This window comes from Physeter macrocephalus, chromosome 2 (genome assembly GCF_002837175.3).
Source record: "Physeter macrocephalus isolate SW-GA chromosome 2, ASM283717v5, whole genome shotgun sequence".
Classification (NCBI taxonomy): Eukaryota; Metazoa; Chordata; class Mammalia; order Artiodactyla; family Physeteridae; genus Physeter; species Physeter macrocephalus.
The window spans coordinates 83863609-83882411 of record NC_041215.1 but is presented as its reverse complement, the minus strand read 5'-3'; the positions used below and the strand labels follow the sequence as shown (position 1 = coordinate 83882411).

Genomic DNA, 18803 nt, shown 5'->3' with positions numbered 1-18803 from the left:
AACCAAAAAGGTTCGGTAACTAATTAAACCAAGTGGTGAGGGAGAGACAGCATTAAGGACCATTCTAAATGAACAGCATAGCTTTGGGGGCAATAATAATGTATTCCGTTTTGGATCCCAGCAAGTTTGAGGTACCTTTTAATACGTACACAAAGTAAATTCTAAAATAACATTAAGAAAGAGCTTTGTCTTGCTGAGTTTTCTCTATGCCTCATGAAAATATTCTGCTTTGCCTTTTATTTTCAGATCCATCTCTCCACGTTCAGTGAGCAGATCTCCGATACGCATGTCCCCTGCACGGATGTCCCCTCTACGGATGTCCCCTGCACGGATGTCCCCTGGACGTAGGCTGGAGGAAACAGATGAGTCACAGCTTGAGAGACTGTATAAGCCAGTCTTTGTGTTGAAACCTACTTCTTTCAAATGTTTAGAAGGACAGACTGCCAGATTTGACTTAAAGGTCGTGGGTCGACCTATGCCAGAGACCTTCTGGTTTCATGACGGTAAGTATAAGTTTTTGCTCATAAATCATTAAACACAAAAATAAGCTTATATGTGTGTCTAACAATTTAAAAATAACTATTTAACATGTTTTCTTTTTTACTCAATTTTTTTTACAGGTCAGAAAATTGTCAATGACTATACCCATAAAGTAGTCATTAAAGAAGATGGTACCCAATCACTAATTATTGTCCCTGCAACACCCAGTGATTCTGGAGAATGGACTGTGGTTGCCCAAAACAGGGCGGGAAAATCATCAATTTCAGTGATTTTAACCGTGGAAGGTATTTGCTCTGAAGATTAAAAAAGAAATTACCTTATCACTTGGGTTATAAACAGGTAGTTCAGCCCTACTCACTCAGAATCATGACCTTTCTCTTTCAGCTGTGGAACATCAGGTAAAACCAGTGTTTGTGGAAAAACTGAAAAATCTCAACATAAAGGAAGGTTCCCGACTTGAAATGAAAGTCAGAGCTACGGGTAACCCCAACCCTGACATCATATGGTTGAAAAACAGTGAGATCATTGTACCTCATAAATATCCAAAAATCAGGTAAGTTTGCTTGAAAAATAATAAAACTAAGCTCATTACACAAATCCAATAACCAAGGAAGCCACAACTACTTCTGTACTGATGATTAATTTTCCCACTTTTAATAGAATTGAAGGAACCAAGGGAGAAGCTGCCCTTAAAATTGACTCCACTGTCAGCCAAGACTCTGCCTGGTACACGGCAACTGCCATTAATAAGGCTGGCCGAGACACTACAAGATGCAAAGTAAATGTTGAAGTTGAGTTTGCAGAGCCTGAGCCAGAGAGAAAATTAATCATCCCACGAGGGACATATAGAGCAAAGGAGATTGCAGCCCCAGAGCTGGAGCCCCTCCATTTACGATACGGTCAAGAGCAATGGGAAGAGGGTGACCTCTATGACAAAGAGAAACAACAGAAACCATTTTTCAAGAAAAAACTCACTTCCTTAAGACTCAAGCGCTTTGGGCCTGCCCACTTTGAATGCAGGCTAACACCAATTGGTGACCCAACGATGGTGGTGGAATGGCTCCATGATGGAAAGCCGCTGGAAGCTGCCAACAGGCTCCGTATGATCAATGAATTTGGGTATTGCAGCCTTGATTATGGAGTTGCATATTCCAGAGACAGTGGTATCATTACCTGCAGAGCTACTAACAAATACGGAACAGATCACACATCTGCTACCCTTATTGTCAAAGATGAGAAGAGTCTCGTGGAAGAATCTCAATTGCCTGAGGGGAGGAAAGGCTTACAGAGAATTGAAGAATTAGAGCGGATGGCTCATGAAGGTGCCCTTACAAGTGTGACAACCGATCAAAAAGAGAAGCAAAAGCCAGACATCGTCTTGTTCCCAGAGCCAGCAAGAGTACTTGAAGGGGAGACCGCCAGATTCCGTTGCCGAGTGACAGGCTACCCTCAGCCCAAAGTCAACTGGTACCTCAATGGGCAGCTCATCCGCAAAAGCAAAAGATTCAGAGTTCGCTATGATGGCATTCATTATCTGGACATCGTGGACTGCAAATCATATGATACAGGTGAAGTCAAGGTCACTGCAGAAAACCCTGAAGGTGTGATAGAGCATAAAGTGAAGCTTGAGATCCAACAGAGGGAAGATTTTAGGTCTGTCCTTAGGCGAGCCCCTGAGCCAAAGCCTGAGTTTCACGTACATGAACCGGGAAAACTTCAGTTCGAAGTACAAAAGGTAGACAGACCTTCTGACACCACTGAAACTAAGGAAGTTGTGAGGTTGAAAAGGACTGAAAGAATTACCCATGAAAAAGTGTCTGAAGAGTCAGAAGAGCTGCGTAGTAAGTTCAAGCGCAGGACTGAGGAAGGCTATTATGAAGCCATTACTGCTGTGGAGCTCAAGTCTCGTAAGAAGGATGAATCCTATGAAGAACTTCTAAGGAAGACAAAAGATGAACTTCTCCACTGGACCAAAGAGTTAACTGAAGAGGAGAAGAAAGCCCTTGCCGAAGAAGGCAAAATCACTATTCCAACTTTTAAACCTGATAAAATTGAACTAAGTCCTAGTATGGAGGCTCCTAAAATCTTTGAAAGAATCCAAAGCCAAACAGTGGGCCACGGATCTGATGTACACTTCCGGGTCAGAGTGGTGGGGAAACCAGATCCTGAATGTGAGTGGTACAAAAACGGTGTAAAGATTGAGCGCTCTGACCGAATCTACTGGTACTGGCCTGAAGACAATGTGTGTGAGCTGGTCATAAGAGATGTGACGGCTGAGGACTCTGCCAGCATCATGGTAAAAGCCATCAATATAGCTGGGGAGACCTCAAGTCACGCATTCTTACTCGTCCAGGGTAATTTGAATTTCTTTCATTTGATGCATCTGTTTCTATTTATCCATGAATATCCAGTAGTGTATTTCTTTTTATTTTCTTTTCCCATTATCCAAATTGTGAATTTAATGTGCTTTTTTTTTTCCTTTGTCTTATAGCCAAGCAATTGATCACTTTCACACAGGAATTACAAGATGTTGTTGCTAAGGAAAAAGACACCATGGCAACATTTGAATGTGAAACCTCAGAGCCATTTGTCAAAGTGAAATGGTATAAGGATGGCGTGGAGGTTCACACGGGAGATAAATATAGGATGCTCTCTGACAGGAAAGTTCACTTCCTCTCCGTCCTGACAGTCGACACATCTGATGCTGAAGACTATAGCTGTGTACTTGTGGAAGATGAAAACGTAAAAACAACGGCTAAACTTATTGTCGAAGGTAGTAAATAATGTTTTCATTCCTAAGTTTTAAAGTCACCCTTAGTGTGTGATAAAATTAGCTATGCAATTTTCACTTCATAAAACGAATTACTTGGGAATTAAATATAAGCTCCATAGCAAGACTCAGGAATTTATACTGGTAATTAAGAATATTGACAATTTGGATTTTTTATTTTTTTGGCCGCACTGTGCGGCGTGTGGGACCTTAGTTCCCCAACCAGGGATCGAACCCGCACCCTTGGCAGTGAAAGCACTGAGTCCTAACCACTGGACCACCAGGGAATTCCTGACAATTTGGATTTTGAAAAGCAAGGTCATTCTGATATCTTGCTTTTAAATTGTTTATTGAAATATAATTCTGTGCTTTAAAAATAATTTTTAAGTTAAAGTAACTCTTTTAATTGACAATTTATTTCTCAATCCAGCAGTTAGATGTTAAGAATATTCCTGATAGTATGGGGGGGGCGGGATAAGAGATTTACAAGGAATTTTCTCTATCCTAAGTCTAGATGCATAGCTCTCCAGGGAAATTAACTTCTCCTTCTCTTATGCCTCAGGTGCAGTCATTGAGTTTGTGAAAGAACTTCAGGACATAGAAGTTCCAGAATCATTTTCAGGAGAGTTAGAGTGCATTATAACCCCGGAAAATATAGAAGGCAAATGGTATCATAATGATGTGGAGCTTAAATCCAATGGCAAGTACACGATTACATCTCGCCGTGGACGTCAGAACCTCACAGTCAAGGACGTGACCAAAGAGGACCAGGGAGAATACAGCTTTGTTGTCGACGGGAAAAAGACAACCTGTAAACTAAAGATGAAACGTAAGCCTTCCCCTTCCTGTCAGCCTGCAGTGAGCATCACTATATAGCTTATTGATAATAAATAATCATAACATTCTTTTTTCTCCCCATATTTCACAGCCCACCCTGTTGCTATCCTACAAGGACTCAGTGATCAAAAAGTCTGCGAGGGTGACATTGTTCAGCTTGAAGTTAAAGTCTCCTTAGAGAATGTGGAAGGTGTCTGGATGAAGGATGGCGAAGAAGTGCAGCCTGGCGACAGGGTTCACATTGTGATAGACAAGCAGTCACACATGCTGCTTATTGAAGACATGACTAAGGAGGATGCTGGACATTACTCCTTCACCATTCCTGCCCTTGGACTGTCAACCAGTGGGCGCGTCTCTGTCTACAGTGAGTGCGACTTATATAGTCTTGTTGTATGCTGTCAAGTGAGCACACGTTTCCAACAAAATTTGTATTCACAATTCTTTTGTGTGTGTGTGATTTTGCAGGTGTTGATGTGATAACACCTCTAAAAGACATTAACGTGCTTGAGGGCACAAAGGCTGTGCTCGAATGTAAGATCTCAGTCCCTGATGTGACTTCTGTTAAGTGGTACTTAAATGATGAACAAATCAAGCCTGATGATCGCGTGCATGCCATTGTCAAAGGCACTAAGCAGCGACTTGTGATTAACCGGACCTATGCTTCAGATGAAGGTCCTTACAAGCTGATGGTTGGCAGAGTTGAAACCAGCTGTGATCTTTCTGTAGAAAGTAAGAATTGTTCCATGTCACTTAGTATTATTTTAAGCATTCTATTTTCCCAGTATAATAGTAACCAAGTGATTATTTTCTTTTTCCCCCCAGAAATTAAAATTATCAGAGGTCTTCATGACCTTACCTGTACAGAGACCCAAAATGTGGTCTTGGAAGTTGAACTGTCCCACTCAGGAATTGATGTCTTATGGAATTTTAAGGACAAGGAAATCAAACCCAGTTCTAAATATAAAATTGAAGCTCGTGAAAAAATATATAAGTTGACGGTTCTAAATATGATGAAAGATGATGAAGGGGAATATACATTTTATGCTGGAGAAAATATGACATCTGGAAAACTTACCGTGGCAGGTTAGTACATTTATTATTTAACCTAAGTTCTTATGTAGGGCAGTTGTTTTAACTTAAGAAATCATTGCCCATTTCCTCCCAAATTCCCACCGGTTTCCCACTTCCTTGCCTCTGCTTATGCTGTTCTCAAGACCAATATTACCCTTGACACTATTCCCATCAGCCTAAATTCCAAATGTTCTTCCAGGAAGTCGTAGCTCAAATGCCATCTTCTCTGTGAAGCCTTCCTTGATCTTCCCATTTGTAGAAGATCTTAATCCTCCAACCTCAGGATCACTTTATGTGTGTTTCTTTCATGACCCTGACTCATATACTTGTTTTATTCCCCGTTTCTTCTTCCCACACCTGAGTAGATGCTCCCCAAATGTGGAATTGCTTCTTTCTCATCTTTGTATAGTCCAATACGTTGCACATGATAGATTGATGAGTTAACGTTTGGACTGAGTTTTATTTAAACTCTCCTACTGTAAAGATGTATTTCTTTTTTTTATTGCTCTTGTTTCATTCACTTTTGTTTTCTTTGTTCCCTTCATACTTTGTAATGAACCCAATGAATATTTAAAAAATATACCTCAGTGTATGTGTCTGTGTGTCTCTTGTGAAATGAAGTAGACCATTCTCAGCAGAAGCCACCAGCTTAAAAATGAAGAATCAAAAGTCTAAACCAACTGTCAAGAAAAAATTAGGCATCATCATTAATTTGTTTGGTACATAACAATTTAGGTTTTGAGGAGATTAAATTGTGCAATCCGTGGTATATAAGCAAGTCAAATGGGAATAGTGTCTTCTTTGGTATGAAAATTTCATGGTTTATACTTTATTACATTATAAGATTTCCTCAAAGATGTGACCATGAAAAAAACTTCTGAAACAGAATTTTAGATTCTGCACTTTGATATGTTTAATATAAATTACACGTCTTTAAATGTGTGGAAACAAGAAAAAACTATGAGCCTCTATGTGATTTCACCCAACATTTTTAAAGTACCTGCCATTGGCCAGACGCTGCTAGGAACTCAGGATACAAAAATGAATACGGCATGATATTTTTTTTGAGGAATTCACAATATAGAGAGGTACAGATACATTAGCAGCTAACTTGATGAAGGAGTAATTATTTCTGCCAGCGGATGATGGCACTGGAGGCAATGGGGGAAAACTTTGTAGAAGAGATGACATTTGTCAAAACAGTGATTTTTAGTATATAGGAATCCCTAATCTTCTAGAAACATTGATGACTATACATTTTGTTCAGCAAAATATTTTCCAGTCAGATATTAGATGTATTTTCAGGAAGTCATCCTTAGGAGACTAAGCAGAATGCTTTTGAGGAAGGAACTGAGTTACGGGCCGTCCATGAGGTGTGCTTCACATTAAGGTTCTCAGAGTTCTGTATAACTTAACAGTTGCTTTTCCTTTGCAAAACCTTTCTGATTCCAGTAGTTTCCCTGGTTATCAGTGATACATACTTAGAATGAGGGGTTTCTGTAATACCTTCTTAAAGTGCGTAAAAATAATTTTATTAGACATTTCATGATGTTCAGAATCATGTTTTAAAATTTGATGTTCTATATTTAATTGTGCAAAGATTTTTCTCTTGTATAAATATTTTTAAAAGACTCACACTTGTACTTTTCTTGTTCCAAAGGGGGTGCCATCTCTAAGCCACTCACAGATCAGACTGTAGCTGAATCCCAGGAAGCTGTGTTTGAATGTGAAGTTGCCAACCCAGATTCCGAAGGAGAATGGTTGAAGGATGGCAAACACCTACCGCTGAGTAAAAACATCAGAAGTAAATCTGATGGCCACAAAAGGAGGCTTATCATTGCTGCCACCAAACTAGATGACATTGGAGAATACACCTACAAGGTGGCCACTTCCAAAACATCTGCCAAACTTAAAGTTGAAGGTCAGTGATATAATAACAGATTTATCCACTAAACGATTGTATTATGTTTTTGACAGTTATTCTAAAAGTCAAATGGTATAATCATTTTGGATGTCATAAATCCTCATTTCATAAAATCATTATAAACTCTCGCACTTTGTTTCTGAGCCATGTACCACAAGGTGCAAAATTGCTTATGAGTTTATGTGAAGAAGCCATGTCTTAGGTTCCAGCTCTGTGGAGCAGCAAATTAGATGCTCTCAGTCTGTATTCTTCTTTCACTCTTCTCCAACCCATTGATTAAGTTATTAATATACAGCTATGCAAACTACATCTCATTCAAGTATAGAAAAGACATTATACAGGGTACATTTCAAGCTGGACCCTAGGTCTTCCTGAATAATCTCAAAGTGTCTTTTAAAAACTCTAGAGATGCTGCATAACTGCAAATTCTTTGATAACCATTCTTTTGCAAGATGACCCGGTAACAATCTTCTTTGGGACTTCTCTTACCTGAATGGTATCATCTTTATTTTCTAAACAAATCATAAATTTGTCTTCAGCTGTCAAAATTAAGAAGACTCTGAAGAACCTCACGGTGACAGAGACGCAAGATGCTGTTTTCACTGTGGAGCTCACACACCCTAATGTAAAAGGTGTCCAGTGGATCAGAAACGGGGTTGTGCTGGAATCCAATGACAAGTACACTGTCTCAGTCAAAGGAACAATTTACTCTCTGAGAATTAAAAACTGTGCCGTTGTGGATGAATCTGTTTATGGCTTCAAGCTTGGAAGGCTGGGAGCCAGTGCCAGACTGCACGTTGAGAGTAAGTTGACTTAGAAACACTTTACAAGTAGCCAGCTCGTGTTTACCATGAAGTTAACCATATCACTAAATCGTTTCAACTTTCCTCATTAGCTGTCAAAATCATTAAGAAGCCAAAGGATGTAACTGCCTTGGAAAATGCCACCATTGCCTTTGAAGTTAGCGTTTCCCACGACACAGTGCCAGTGAAATGGTTCCACAAGAATGTGGAGATTAAGCCGAGTGACAAACACAGGCTGGTCTCAGAAAGGAAGGTCCACAAACTGATGCTGCAGCATATTTCCCCCTTGGACTCTGGGGAATATACAGCTGTGGTGGGGCAATTGGAATGCAAAGCAAAACTATTCGTGGAGAGTAAGTATGAGGCAGCCCCTGTGGCATTTCTAGGTGATCTCCATGTATTCATTTGTTTGTTTGCTCCATCTTTTTTTTTAAAATAAAATATATTAACCGAAGTGCTCTCTGATTTTCCCAAGCATTACATATTACAAAAACCATGAAAAACATTGAGGTACCTGAGACCAAAACTGCCTCCTTTGAGTGTGAGGTCTCCCACTTCAATGTGCCTTCCATGTGGCTCAAGAATGGGGTGGAGATTGAAATGAGTGAAAAGTTCAAGATCGTGGTGCAGGGAAAACTCCACCAGCTGATCATCATGAACACCAGCACGGAGGACTCAGCAGAATACACATTTGTCTGTGGCAATGACCAAGTCAGCGCCACCCTGAAAGTGACCCGTAAGTAAAATATATATACAAATATATATATATATATATATATATATACACACACACACACAGAATATCCAGTAGACTCATTGTTATTCCATAGCCTACACTTTTTCTTCCTGACCAGTTACCTTGATTGAAACATCTACTGTGTCCACACGGAGTTAAGCATCTGATAAAATTTTTGATTAGGGTAGCATTGAAAGGCTACCTATAAAGATGCTCCATTGTCTATCTCTTGCTTTTTCTGTTCCCCTGTCACTTGACATTGTCCTGTAGAGGGGGTACCTGGAAGGTATCATGGCTCATCTCTCTGAACTGTGATACCTAAACAGACGTACTAAGAGCATTCCAAGTTTTCATTCTGTGCCTGTTATAACCCACGTCGTATTGACACAAAATCTCCTTGGGTGTATTTCCTTCCCCCTTTGCAGCAATCATGATTACATCCATGCTGAAGGACATCAATGCTGAAGAAAAAGACACCATTACCTTTGAGGTAACAGTGAACTATGAAGGCATCTCTTACAAATGGTTAAAGAATGGCGTGGAAATCAAATCAACTGACAGGTGCCAGATGAGAACCAAAAAGCTCACACACTCACTGAACATCAGGAATGTTCACTTTGGGGATGCTGCTGAATACACCTTTGTGGCTGGAAAAGCAACCTCGACAGCCACTCTTTACGTGGAAGGTATGGTTTCATAAGTGTCATATCCGTAAAAATAAATGGCAAACACACTATATAAGATGTTAGAGCATCAGCTAATGAATGGATAAATAAAATGAGGTATATCCATGCAATGAAATATTATTCAGCAATAAAAAGGAGGTACTGATACATGCTGCAACATGGATGAACCTTAAAAAACTTTATACCAAGTGAAAGAAGCCAGTCACAAAGAACCACATATTGTATGATTCCAGTTATAGGAAAAGTTCAGAGTGCACAAATCTGTAGAGACATAGATTGGTGCCTAAGTCTGAGGGGAGGACAAAGGGAGGGGTCTGGAGGGTGATGGCTAAGGGGTACATGGTTTCTTTTGGGGGTAATGAGAATGCTTTGAAATTAATTATGGTGATGGTTGCACAACTCTGAATATACTGAAAGCCACTGAATTGTATACTTTCACTGGGTGAATTGTATAGTATGTGAATTATATCTTAGCAAAGCTGTTAGAAAGATTAATTTTTTTACATGCTGTTCTCCAGCTCGTCATATAGAATTTAGGAAACACATTAAAGACATTAAGGTTCTCGAGAAGAGGCGAGCCATGTTTGAATGTGAAGTTTCTGAACCTGACATCACTGTGCAGTGGATGAAAGATGGCCAAGAGCTACAGCTTGTGGACAGGTCCGTTGGTTTGTTTGCCACATCCCAGTGATTCCCAGTTTCCTTTGAGTCATCATACATTAAACCTCAATTTCCCTTTCTTCCATAGAGTAAAGATACAGAAGGAGAAATATGTCCACCGCCTTCTGATCCCATCCACCCGGATGTCTGATGCTGGGAAGTACACAGTGGTGGCTGGAGGCAACATGTCCACTGCCAGCCTCTTTGTAGAGGGCAGAGACGTTCGCATCCGAAGCATTAAAAGGGAGGTTCAGGTAATTGTTCATACGCTGAATTTTTGGAGAAGTCATCAGTAGCTCCTAATCTATCATTTTGTCACTTAATTTTTTTTAACATCTTTATTGGAGTATAATTGCTTTACAACGGTGTGTTAGTTTCTGCTGCATAACAAAGTGAATCAGCTATACATACACATATATCCCCACATCCCCTCCCTCTTGCGTCTCTCTCCCACCCTCCCTATCCCACCCCTCTAGGTGGACACAAAGCACCGAGATGATCTCCCTGTGCTATGTGGCTGCTTCCCACTAGCTATCTATTTCACATTTGGTAGTGTAGATATGTCCATGCCACTCTCTCACTTCGTCCCAGCTTACCCTTCCCCATCCCCATGTCCTCATAGAGAATGTCATTTAATTTTTTGACTTTTAAATTTTCTAACCACAGTCTTCTAAAAAAATGAAATCAGCTTATCCCTACCAGCTTACACTCTTGTGCTGACATCAACTTAGTCACAGTTTCCTCTCGCTTAGGGAATAAGTGTATCCTTCGCAGCTGTCTAAATACTTTAATGAAAGCAGCTGTAGACTCTTCACTGTCAAATGGCCACTTACCAAGCAACATCAACCCTAAAGGAACTAAAATTTAAACTGTGGTGTTAGCACAGCAACTGGAATTAAGGGAATTCAGAACAAGGTGGCATTTTCTCAGAAGCCTTCTACCTTGGAGAGGCAGCTGTGTGGGGACTTGACTGGGAAAACTCCCTCCGAGGTCCAAGAGGAAGACCAGTTTGAGCAAAGCTGGATTCCTAGCAGGGATGCTGAGCAAACACCTTTGCTCTCGACTGCGCATGTACGGCTTGTCCTCATGGGTGCCAGTCTTCCCACTTGATATAATGGGGAGATAACATGTGAAGAGAAGTATTACTTGAGCTCATGTTTATCATATTGCTCATCCAAGGAGAGCCAGGCATTACATTAGGCCAGAGTGAAAAAGCCTTCAATGCATACTCAGATAACCCAAATATGTCCTCCATCCTTTATTGACCAATTCTGAACCTCGATTTTCTCACTTTTAAAAATGAGGATAATAGTTCCTACCTAGCCTACAAGGTTCACATCATATGAAATCAAATTGAATAGTAACTTAAAAGAACTTTGTCAATGATAAACAGCCTTCAGATGTAAAGTGTCATTATTTCATTTTTTTAAATTTTTATTTTATTTTATTATTGACTTTTGGCTGTGTCGGGTCTTTGTTGCTGCGTGCAAGCTTTCTCTAGTAGCAGTGAGCGGGGGCTACTCTTTGTTGCAGTGCACAGGCTTCTCATTGCAGTGGCTTCTCTTGTTGCGGAACACAGGCTTCAGGCACTCGAGCTTCAGTCGCTGTGGTGTGCAGGCTGTAGTTGTGGCACATGGGCTTAGTTGCTCCACGCCATGTGGGATCTTCCCGGACCAGGGATTGAAGGATTGAACCTGTGTCCCCTGCATTGGCAGGCGGATTCTTAACCACTGCGCCACCAGGGAAGTCCCGCAAAGTGTCATCATTTCTGTTATGATTAACTAAGAAGCCAACATTTAAGGATGAAATCATTGCCTCCGTGCAGATGTAAGCAAAAGAAGTATGGGCACCTTTTGTCCAAGGATATGCAGGAAAACTTAGAACGTGCTATAACCAGTCAACTTTCTATATCATAATATATAGGTTTGACATGCTCTTCAAATGAGCTGTTTTGGAAACAGGTTAAAACCGAAAGGAAACCAGGGCTTCAATTTTCTTTTCCTGTTGCTCCGTTAAAAGGTTATTGAGAAACAACGTGCTGTCGTTGAGTTTGAGGTCAATGAAGATGATGTAGATGCCCACTGGTATAAAGACGGCATTGAAATCAATTTCCAAGTTCAAGAACGACACCAGTATGTGGTGGAGAGAAGAATCCACCGGATGTTTATCTCTGAGACCAGGCATAGCGATGCTGGTGAATACACCTTTGTGGCAGGAAGGAACAGGAGTTCTGTTACCCTCTACGTCAATGGTAGGTAGAGATATTAACATATTTTGTGCATCCATCTGTAATAATCCTCCCTTTCAACTTACTGAAGTTCTGGTAGTTTCCAGGCAATTTCTCAAGAACCCATGGTACTCATATATTTGAAGTTATTACATTTATTTTCATATTATACCTGTGGAAATGGGATGGTAGCTGTTAAAAGGACCAAGATGTCATTTCCAGAAGGCACCTAATGGCTAGATCCTTATTTAGTTTGGTCAACATTATTGAACATCCACTGTATGTCAATTATAATAGACCCCAAATGGGTTTCTAGGTACAGTTTTCAGCTGTTCTAGTTCTCTGCCCTTGGCCCTAACTGCTTGGATACTAGTAGCACTACCAAGTGATGGGGCATTTCCAGCCTCTGCTGGGGCATTTCCAGCCTCTGTTAGGGCATGCCTGGGAGAACCTAGGAAGCCACAGGTGAGCTCCATGCCCTAGGACCAGGGTCTAACTTTAGTGGGGGATTCCATATGCTACCAAGTCCTCAGAGGAGCACCATTAAACCCTCCACTTTCCTCATTAGAAACCTTAGAGCTGAATCTGAGGTTGGTCTAGATCCATCCCTGTCCTGACCTTGGGTCCTACCTGTCTGAACAAATACCCCTGAGACAGATGAAGGAACACTAAGAGTAATCTCAAGTTTCATAAAAATGAACCATATTGCCAACATCCCCTTGGTCCCTAGAAGACCAATGGTCATGGTATCCAGTTATTATTATTTCTATATTAGTGGTAGAGAAACTGAGGCACAGAGAAGTAAAGGTCTACCCATATGGCTGTGTCAGAAATCAGCCTCACAGAAGTCATTTCTCCCCATTTCTTGGTTCCATGAACGACCCAGTTTCCCTCAGTCATCACAACACCAAGAATATGTTTTAATTAGCATAATAGGAAAGCTGAATTTTTAAAAAAATTACCTAATTGCCTTTAGATCTAAAATGACATTCATTCATTCATACATACTGATTGCACTTCACTGGCACCTGTATATTAAAAAAATGACCATCACATATACACAAATACTTGAAAACCAAACCTGAATGGGATGAGCCACCCCACTACATGATTTGCCCAAACGACTGTTAAAAATTTGTAGCACGTGGAAGTGTTCTAGCATTCTTTAGAGGACTGTCCATTGTCACCCTGATCCAGATCCCAGCCAGGAAAGGGGTGACCATGTTATGCTGAAAAACTCAGCACTCCCAGCATCACCCCCCCACCAAAAATCAAAAGTATCTCCCTCTACTTAGGGACAAAATTCCAATTTTTTTTCCTTCTTAGCACAAAGAATGTTCTAATATTCTGAGGCAAGTAAAGACATCACCATTCCAAAGTTTTGTTTCAGGGTACATAACCACCTGGCAACAAATTAACGTAGATTTTCCCCTGCTTTCCTGTGTTTTCATGGGCTATTTGTTTTCTTTTCTTCCCAGCCCCAGAACCGCCCCAAATTCTGCAGGAGCTCCAGCCTGTTACCGTGCAATCTGGCAAGCCCGCCCGCTTCTGTGCTGTGATATCTGGCAGACCACAGCCCAAAATTTCCTGGTACAAGGAAGAGCAGCTGCTTTCCACTGGTTTCAAGTGCAAGTTCCTTCACGATGGGCAAGAGTACACACTTCTGCTCATCGAAGCCTTCCCAGAGGACGCGGCCGTCTATACCTGTGAAGCCAAGAATGACTATGGAATTGTCACTACCTCGGCATCGCTCTCTGTGGAAGGTAGAAATGCCTTGCTACTTCTCAGCTTAAAATAAAACCTAAGAAACCCGCTTTTGCATCCTCCCAGGGCATTTAAAAATACAACTTGGAGCTCCTAAAAGTAGATTGCTACCTAACTTGGAAACTTTGAAAGGGCTCCACTGCCAGATAAATTAAGAGAAATCAGCATGCTTCATTCTGTGAGGTCTGTAGGCTGACTTACTCCTGACAAGTCTTGTGGTCCCTTCCTTTAGTTCCAGAAGTTGTGTCTCCTGATCAGGAAATGCCAGTTTATCCTCCTGCCATCGTCACCCCACTTCAGGACACTGTCACTTCTGAGGGACGGCCAGCCCACTTTCAATGCAGAGTTTCTGGAACAGGTAGGTTTACAAGCAAAGGTAGAGTTGCTAATATTTAAAAAGAATGACGTGAGGAAAAGGTTTTCTTACCTCTCATGCATAATTTGAAGTTTCATGGGCATCTTGCAGAAGACTTACTTGGATTATTGAACTGAGAATTAGATCAATGTTTTCCGCTACTGGACTGTACACCTAAAAATGGTTAAGGTGATAAATTTTATGCTATGTGTTTTTTAAAACTACAGTTTAAAAAAAGAAATTAGTTCAGTGTTTTTCAATGTTTTAACCTTGAAAAATGTCATGTTTTCTTTATGATTGTAGTTACACTTTTGTTATCTCTTGAAAAAATACGACAAAACCTACAATTATTATTAGATTAATTATAATGGCATCTACATATGTTTTAAGAGTCCATTCATATGTAAGACGTTGTTCAGTCTATGGACAGTGCTTGTGTGAAAAGCCATATCCCTTTGGAAGGTGGTATCCTGTAGTGGACAAAAGTGGGGGCGTTATGATAAGAGAGGTTGGATTTGAGTCTTGGCTCCACTCTGTGACCTTCGGCAAATACCTGATTTCTCTGGTTCTCTTTCCCTCATGATTAAAGTGAGGATAATATTGCATTCAGTCTTAGAATGTGCATTTCATGAGGGCAGGGATTCTGTCTGAGTACCGAGAACATGGTGCCTGTAAAGCAGTAGCTACTAGAAGGAAAGCTCTGTGAAAGCAAGGGTGGATCCTTGTCCTAGAATAGCTCCATACCTAGTAGGTACTCAGTAAGTAATTGTTGATCGGACGTAAGAATGCTTGTTAAACAGCTGATATCAATCGCTTCAGATCATTGTCATGATTATGTCAGCTAACCCACATCAGCACGTATCGCAGCGCCCCTCATACAGTAGTCCCTCCATCTGTTAGCTGTTATAATTTTTAATTGGTACATGTTTCCCAGAACCACCAGCCCCTCCCCTCACCCCAGGAGTCTGACCTTAGTAGACTGAGACAAAATGTTTAGAGTCATTTCTAGCCAATGATGATTGTAGACCTACCTCACATAGGAACAGGGTAAATCAACCTTATCCCGAATGAAAATCACTCCCTCATTTGCTTGACTTTTGTATACCACCACAAAGGGAAATTCTCCACGCTCGGGCATCTCACAGCACTCCTAATAAACGTTTGTTTTGCTTATGGTGCTTCTCGCATTAGGTTATGACCCAGTCTCTACCTTGCCAAGAGCCGTTTTCTTAAGCAAGGTAGTATTTCAGTTGGGCTTCTATCACCTAATGATTTCCTCCTCTGGGATGGAGATGCTGATCTAGAAACCAAATAGACCTGTTTGATTTTATGAGCATAATTAAAGGATATGAGGTATATAAAGCACATACAGGCATGGCTAGCAAGTGACTGGTGCTCAATACATTGATTTTATTACAACCGTTGAGAGGAATTATAGAAACATAAAAGTCCAGTATTGGGTGACCAACATAGATAAATACTATAGACTTTGTGACTTCAGAGCTTGGTATTTGAAAAATGCCAAATATTAAGAAATGAGGACTGATTCGGTAATATCCTACTGAAAAGAAAAATGCATTTTAATATCAGATTCACTAAAGCCATACTAAAGAATTTATCCCTTCACTGAATTTTTAGAGGAAATTTTTCAAATAAATATATGTATATGGAGTATCTAAAGTAGTAGTCTTAACTATATTTGCATAGTGCTCTTTAGTTTATAAGTCATTTTATAGTTTGCCTTTAAGGCATTGCAAAAATACATTTGAAGCTCTCTACAAGACTCCAATTAGGGTAGAAAAAGAAAAATATCTTTTCAATGTGACTGATGTCCTTAAATAGTTGAATGAACTTTATAAATTCATGTGATCATTAACTCTGTATGTGTGGTAATATTAATACACATACAGAGGTTTTAGAACCCTTTCATAAATGTATTTTCTATATGACAAAAATTAAATTCACTGAATAAATGCCTTTTAAAAATAAAAGCTCACCATATCACGTTTCACGCCCCTCAGACTGAAAATATTCACACAACTTCCCTTAAGAAAGTAAGTGCAGCTCTGCTTTCTACAAATTGGAAAAAAATATGAGTCTGCAGAGGCCCCAGTCTCATGTTTTTGGGAACTCAGTACTTGCTGAAGCATGGAACATGGTCCTGAGCAATCTGGTGGTGCTTTTGTAAGTGGAAATGTTATCTATTGAAGGTCTCTGGTGCCACCTACTGGTGGAAGAGAAGTTTGGAAAAGTAGAGTTTTAAAACTTGTAGTAAAGCTAGCTTTTTGCTAGTGCTCATTCTACAGGTAATGGTCAGTATCAGTTGGTGGCTTACAGAGTGGCAGCTAGCTAAGTGACATGATAAATAATTCATTTAGTAATGAGGAATGCCCACTGTTCATTTAAGCTTTTTTTTGTTTTATTCTACCATTTGTTTTCCTGCTGTTGAGACATTACACTAGGTTCTAGGAATGCCAGGACCTGTCTCTTGCCTTCATGGAGCTCAGTGTGTAGGTGAGGAGACGTGTATGCACAGCTAGATCACAAGGTTGTAAGTGCTGTAACAGCCCACCTACTCAGTGCTCTCCGTCTGGGAGAGAGCTGGAAAAAGATGCACGGACTGCACATTGCAGAATTAATAGGTTCATGAGCACAGTGGTGCTCCAGGCAGAGAACAACATTTACAAAGTCATAAAAGCTTTTGCCAGAACACTTCATGTGCTGGCAACAAGTGGTTTAAGTATGGTTGGAAAGTGATGTAATGAGTGGGAGAGAAGCTAGAAAAGGAGGCAAGGGCCAGATCCTAAAGTGTTGGTATTCTGTGCTTAGGACTTTAGATTTTATCTTTTCTTTGAGGAGCCACTGAGAGATTTTGAAACCCCTGGGTAACATGATCAGGTTTTCTTTTTAGAGACAACACTCTGATCATGAAAGGAGGAATGGACAGATGTGGGAGGTGAGACTGAAGGTAAGGGACCAGCAGAGAGGCTATCATATTATGATAGGCTTGGAAAGTGTTGACAACTGAGAGAGTCAGGAGAAAGATGGGAATAGATTGTGCAAGAGTCCAGGAGGTAGAATGAACGAGACTCAGGGACCAAATACAGTGGCGTGGTGGGGGTGAGGAACTGGGGCAGTGGGGTGGCCTCACAGAAGCCATGAGAGGCCAGTGACTGACACAGATAGTGGCAGCCCAGTCAGAAGTACCAAGTCCATTACCAAGACAGGTCTTGCCCTTTAGCTCATTTATTATTGGCAATTCATGCCTGTCCTCCTGCTTCACTCAGTTCACCAAAGGAAGAAGTTGTCAGGAAGAATAAGCAGGGAACCTTGTGAGGGAGAGAGAGTACCAAACTCTCCATCCTTCCCTTTCCATTGATGATTAAACAAACAAACCAAGTATTTGTAGGATGACGTTAACATCCCATGTGATGATGGTATTACTTGTATATCCTATGGTCCTGTTTATTAGGTAACTTATTGATGATCCCTTTTGATGTTAGACATTCTCGCTTTAATGACTGACTTGTGCCTGTGGTTGATAAAGCCAAAGCCCTTTCCTCTGTGTATGTCATTGAATTCACACAGCAATTTTATAGCCCATGAATAGCCCATGAATTATGCATCTTATTTTACAATGAGAAGACTGGTCCAGAGAGATTAACTGACATGTCTAAGGTCACACAGCTGGTAAATTGTAGTGTCAGGATTCCATTTCCTACCTTACCTTGCTACCTAAGGAAGTAAAAAGATTTGTTTCTTTAAAAGGGGAACTTGTAGTTTATAACAACTACCCTAGTGGGAAGCAAGGGAATATTCATAAACCAATATTTATGCAACAGTGCAAACAAATACTAGAGGATTGGACTATTAGAAGATTCCCATGGGCGGTATTGAGATAAGAAAGTAATATAGTGACCACATTCCAAGAACAAGATGGCTTCGGATTTTTGGCTTTTAAAACAAGTAACTAAATTTGAATCCACGCTTGACCTACAGGGCTATTGCTTTAGTGGAAGTATAATATTTTTCAAAGTGCACATCATCTTAAACTGTAACAACATAGTAATATTTCTCCTTGATTTGGGATTTTTATTTTCCATCATTTTAAGATGGTTCAAATCCTTGTGTGGAAATAGCTAGTTTTATTATTATTATTTTAATTTAATTTTATTTTTTTATACAGCAGGTTCTTATCAATTTTATGCACATCAGTGTATACATGTCAATCCCAATCGCCCAATTCATCACACCACCATCCCCACCCCCCTGCGGCTTTCCCCCCTTGGTGTCCATATGTTTGTTCTCTACATCTGTGTCTCAACTTCTGCCCTGCAAACCGGTTCATCTGTACCATTTTTCTAGGTTCCACATACATGCGTTAATATATGATATTTGTTTTTCTCTTTCTGACTTCACTCTGTATGACAGTCTCTAGATCCATCCATGTCTCAACAAATGACCCAATT

At 40.4% G+C, this 18803-nt stretch overlaps 1 protein-coding gene across 1 annotated transcript in view; it reads left to right on the top strand.

Annotated features, from left to right (window-relative positions):
• TTN (titin) overlaps nt 1-18803 on the top strand; it is a 282592-nt gene that overhangs the window by 28928 nt on the left and 234861 nt on the right. Inside the window, exons 23-41 of the mRNA XM_055088819.1 lie at nt 247-503; nt 621-785; nt 886-1054; nt 1162-2855; nt 2993-3274; nt 3834-4100; nt 4200-4472; nt 4574-4837; nt 4931-5191; nt 6840-7100; nt 7643-7906; nt 7999-8259; nt 8382-8642; nt 9068-9328; nt 9847-9988; nt 10077-10242; nt 12008-12239; nt 13694-13978; nt 14212-14337. Coding sequence (XP_054944794.1) covers nt 247-503; nt 621-785; nt 886-1054; nt 1162-2855; nt 2993-3274; nt 3834-4100; nt 4200-4472; nt 4574-4837; nt 4931-5191; nt 6840-7100; nt 7643-7906; nt 7999-8259; nt 8382-8642; nt 9068-9328; nt 9847-9988; nt 10077-10242; nt 12008-12239; nt 13694-13978; nt 14212-14337 — 5891 coding nt within the window. The remainder of the gene's footprint in view (nt 1-246; nt 504-620; nt 786-885; nt 1055-1161; nt 2856-2992; nt 3275-3833; nt 4101-4199; nt 4473-4573; nt 4838-4930; nt 5192-6839; nt 7101-7642; nt 7907-7998; nt 8260-8381; nt 8643-9067; nt 9329-9846; nt 9989-10076; nt 10243-12007; nt 12240-13693; nt 13979-14211; nt 14338-18803) is intronic.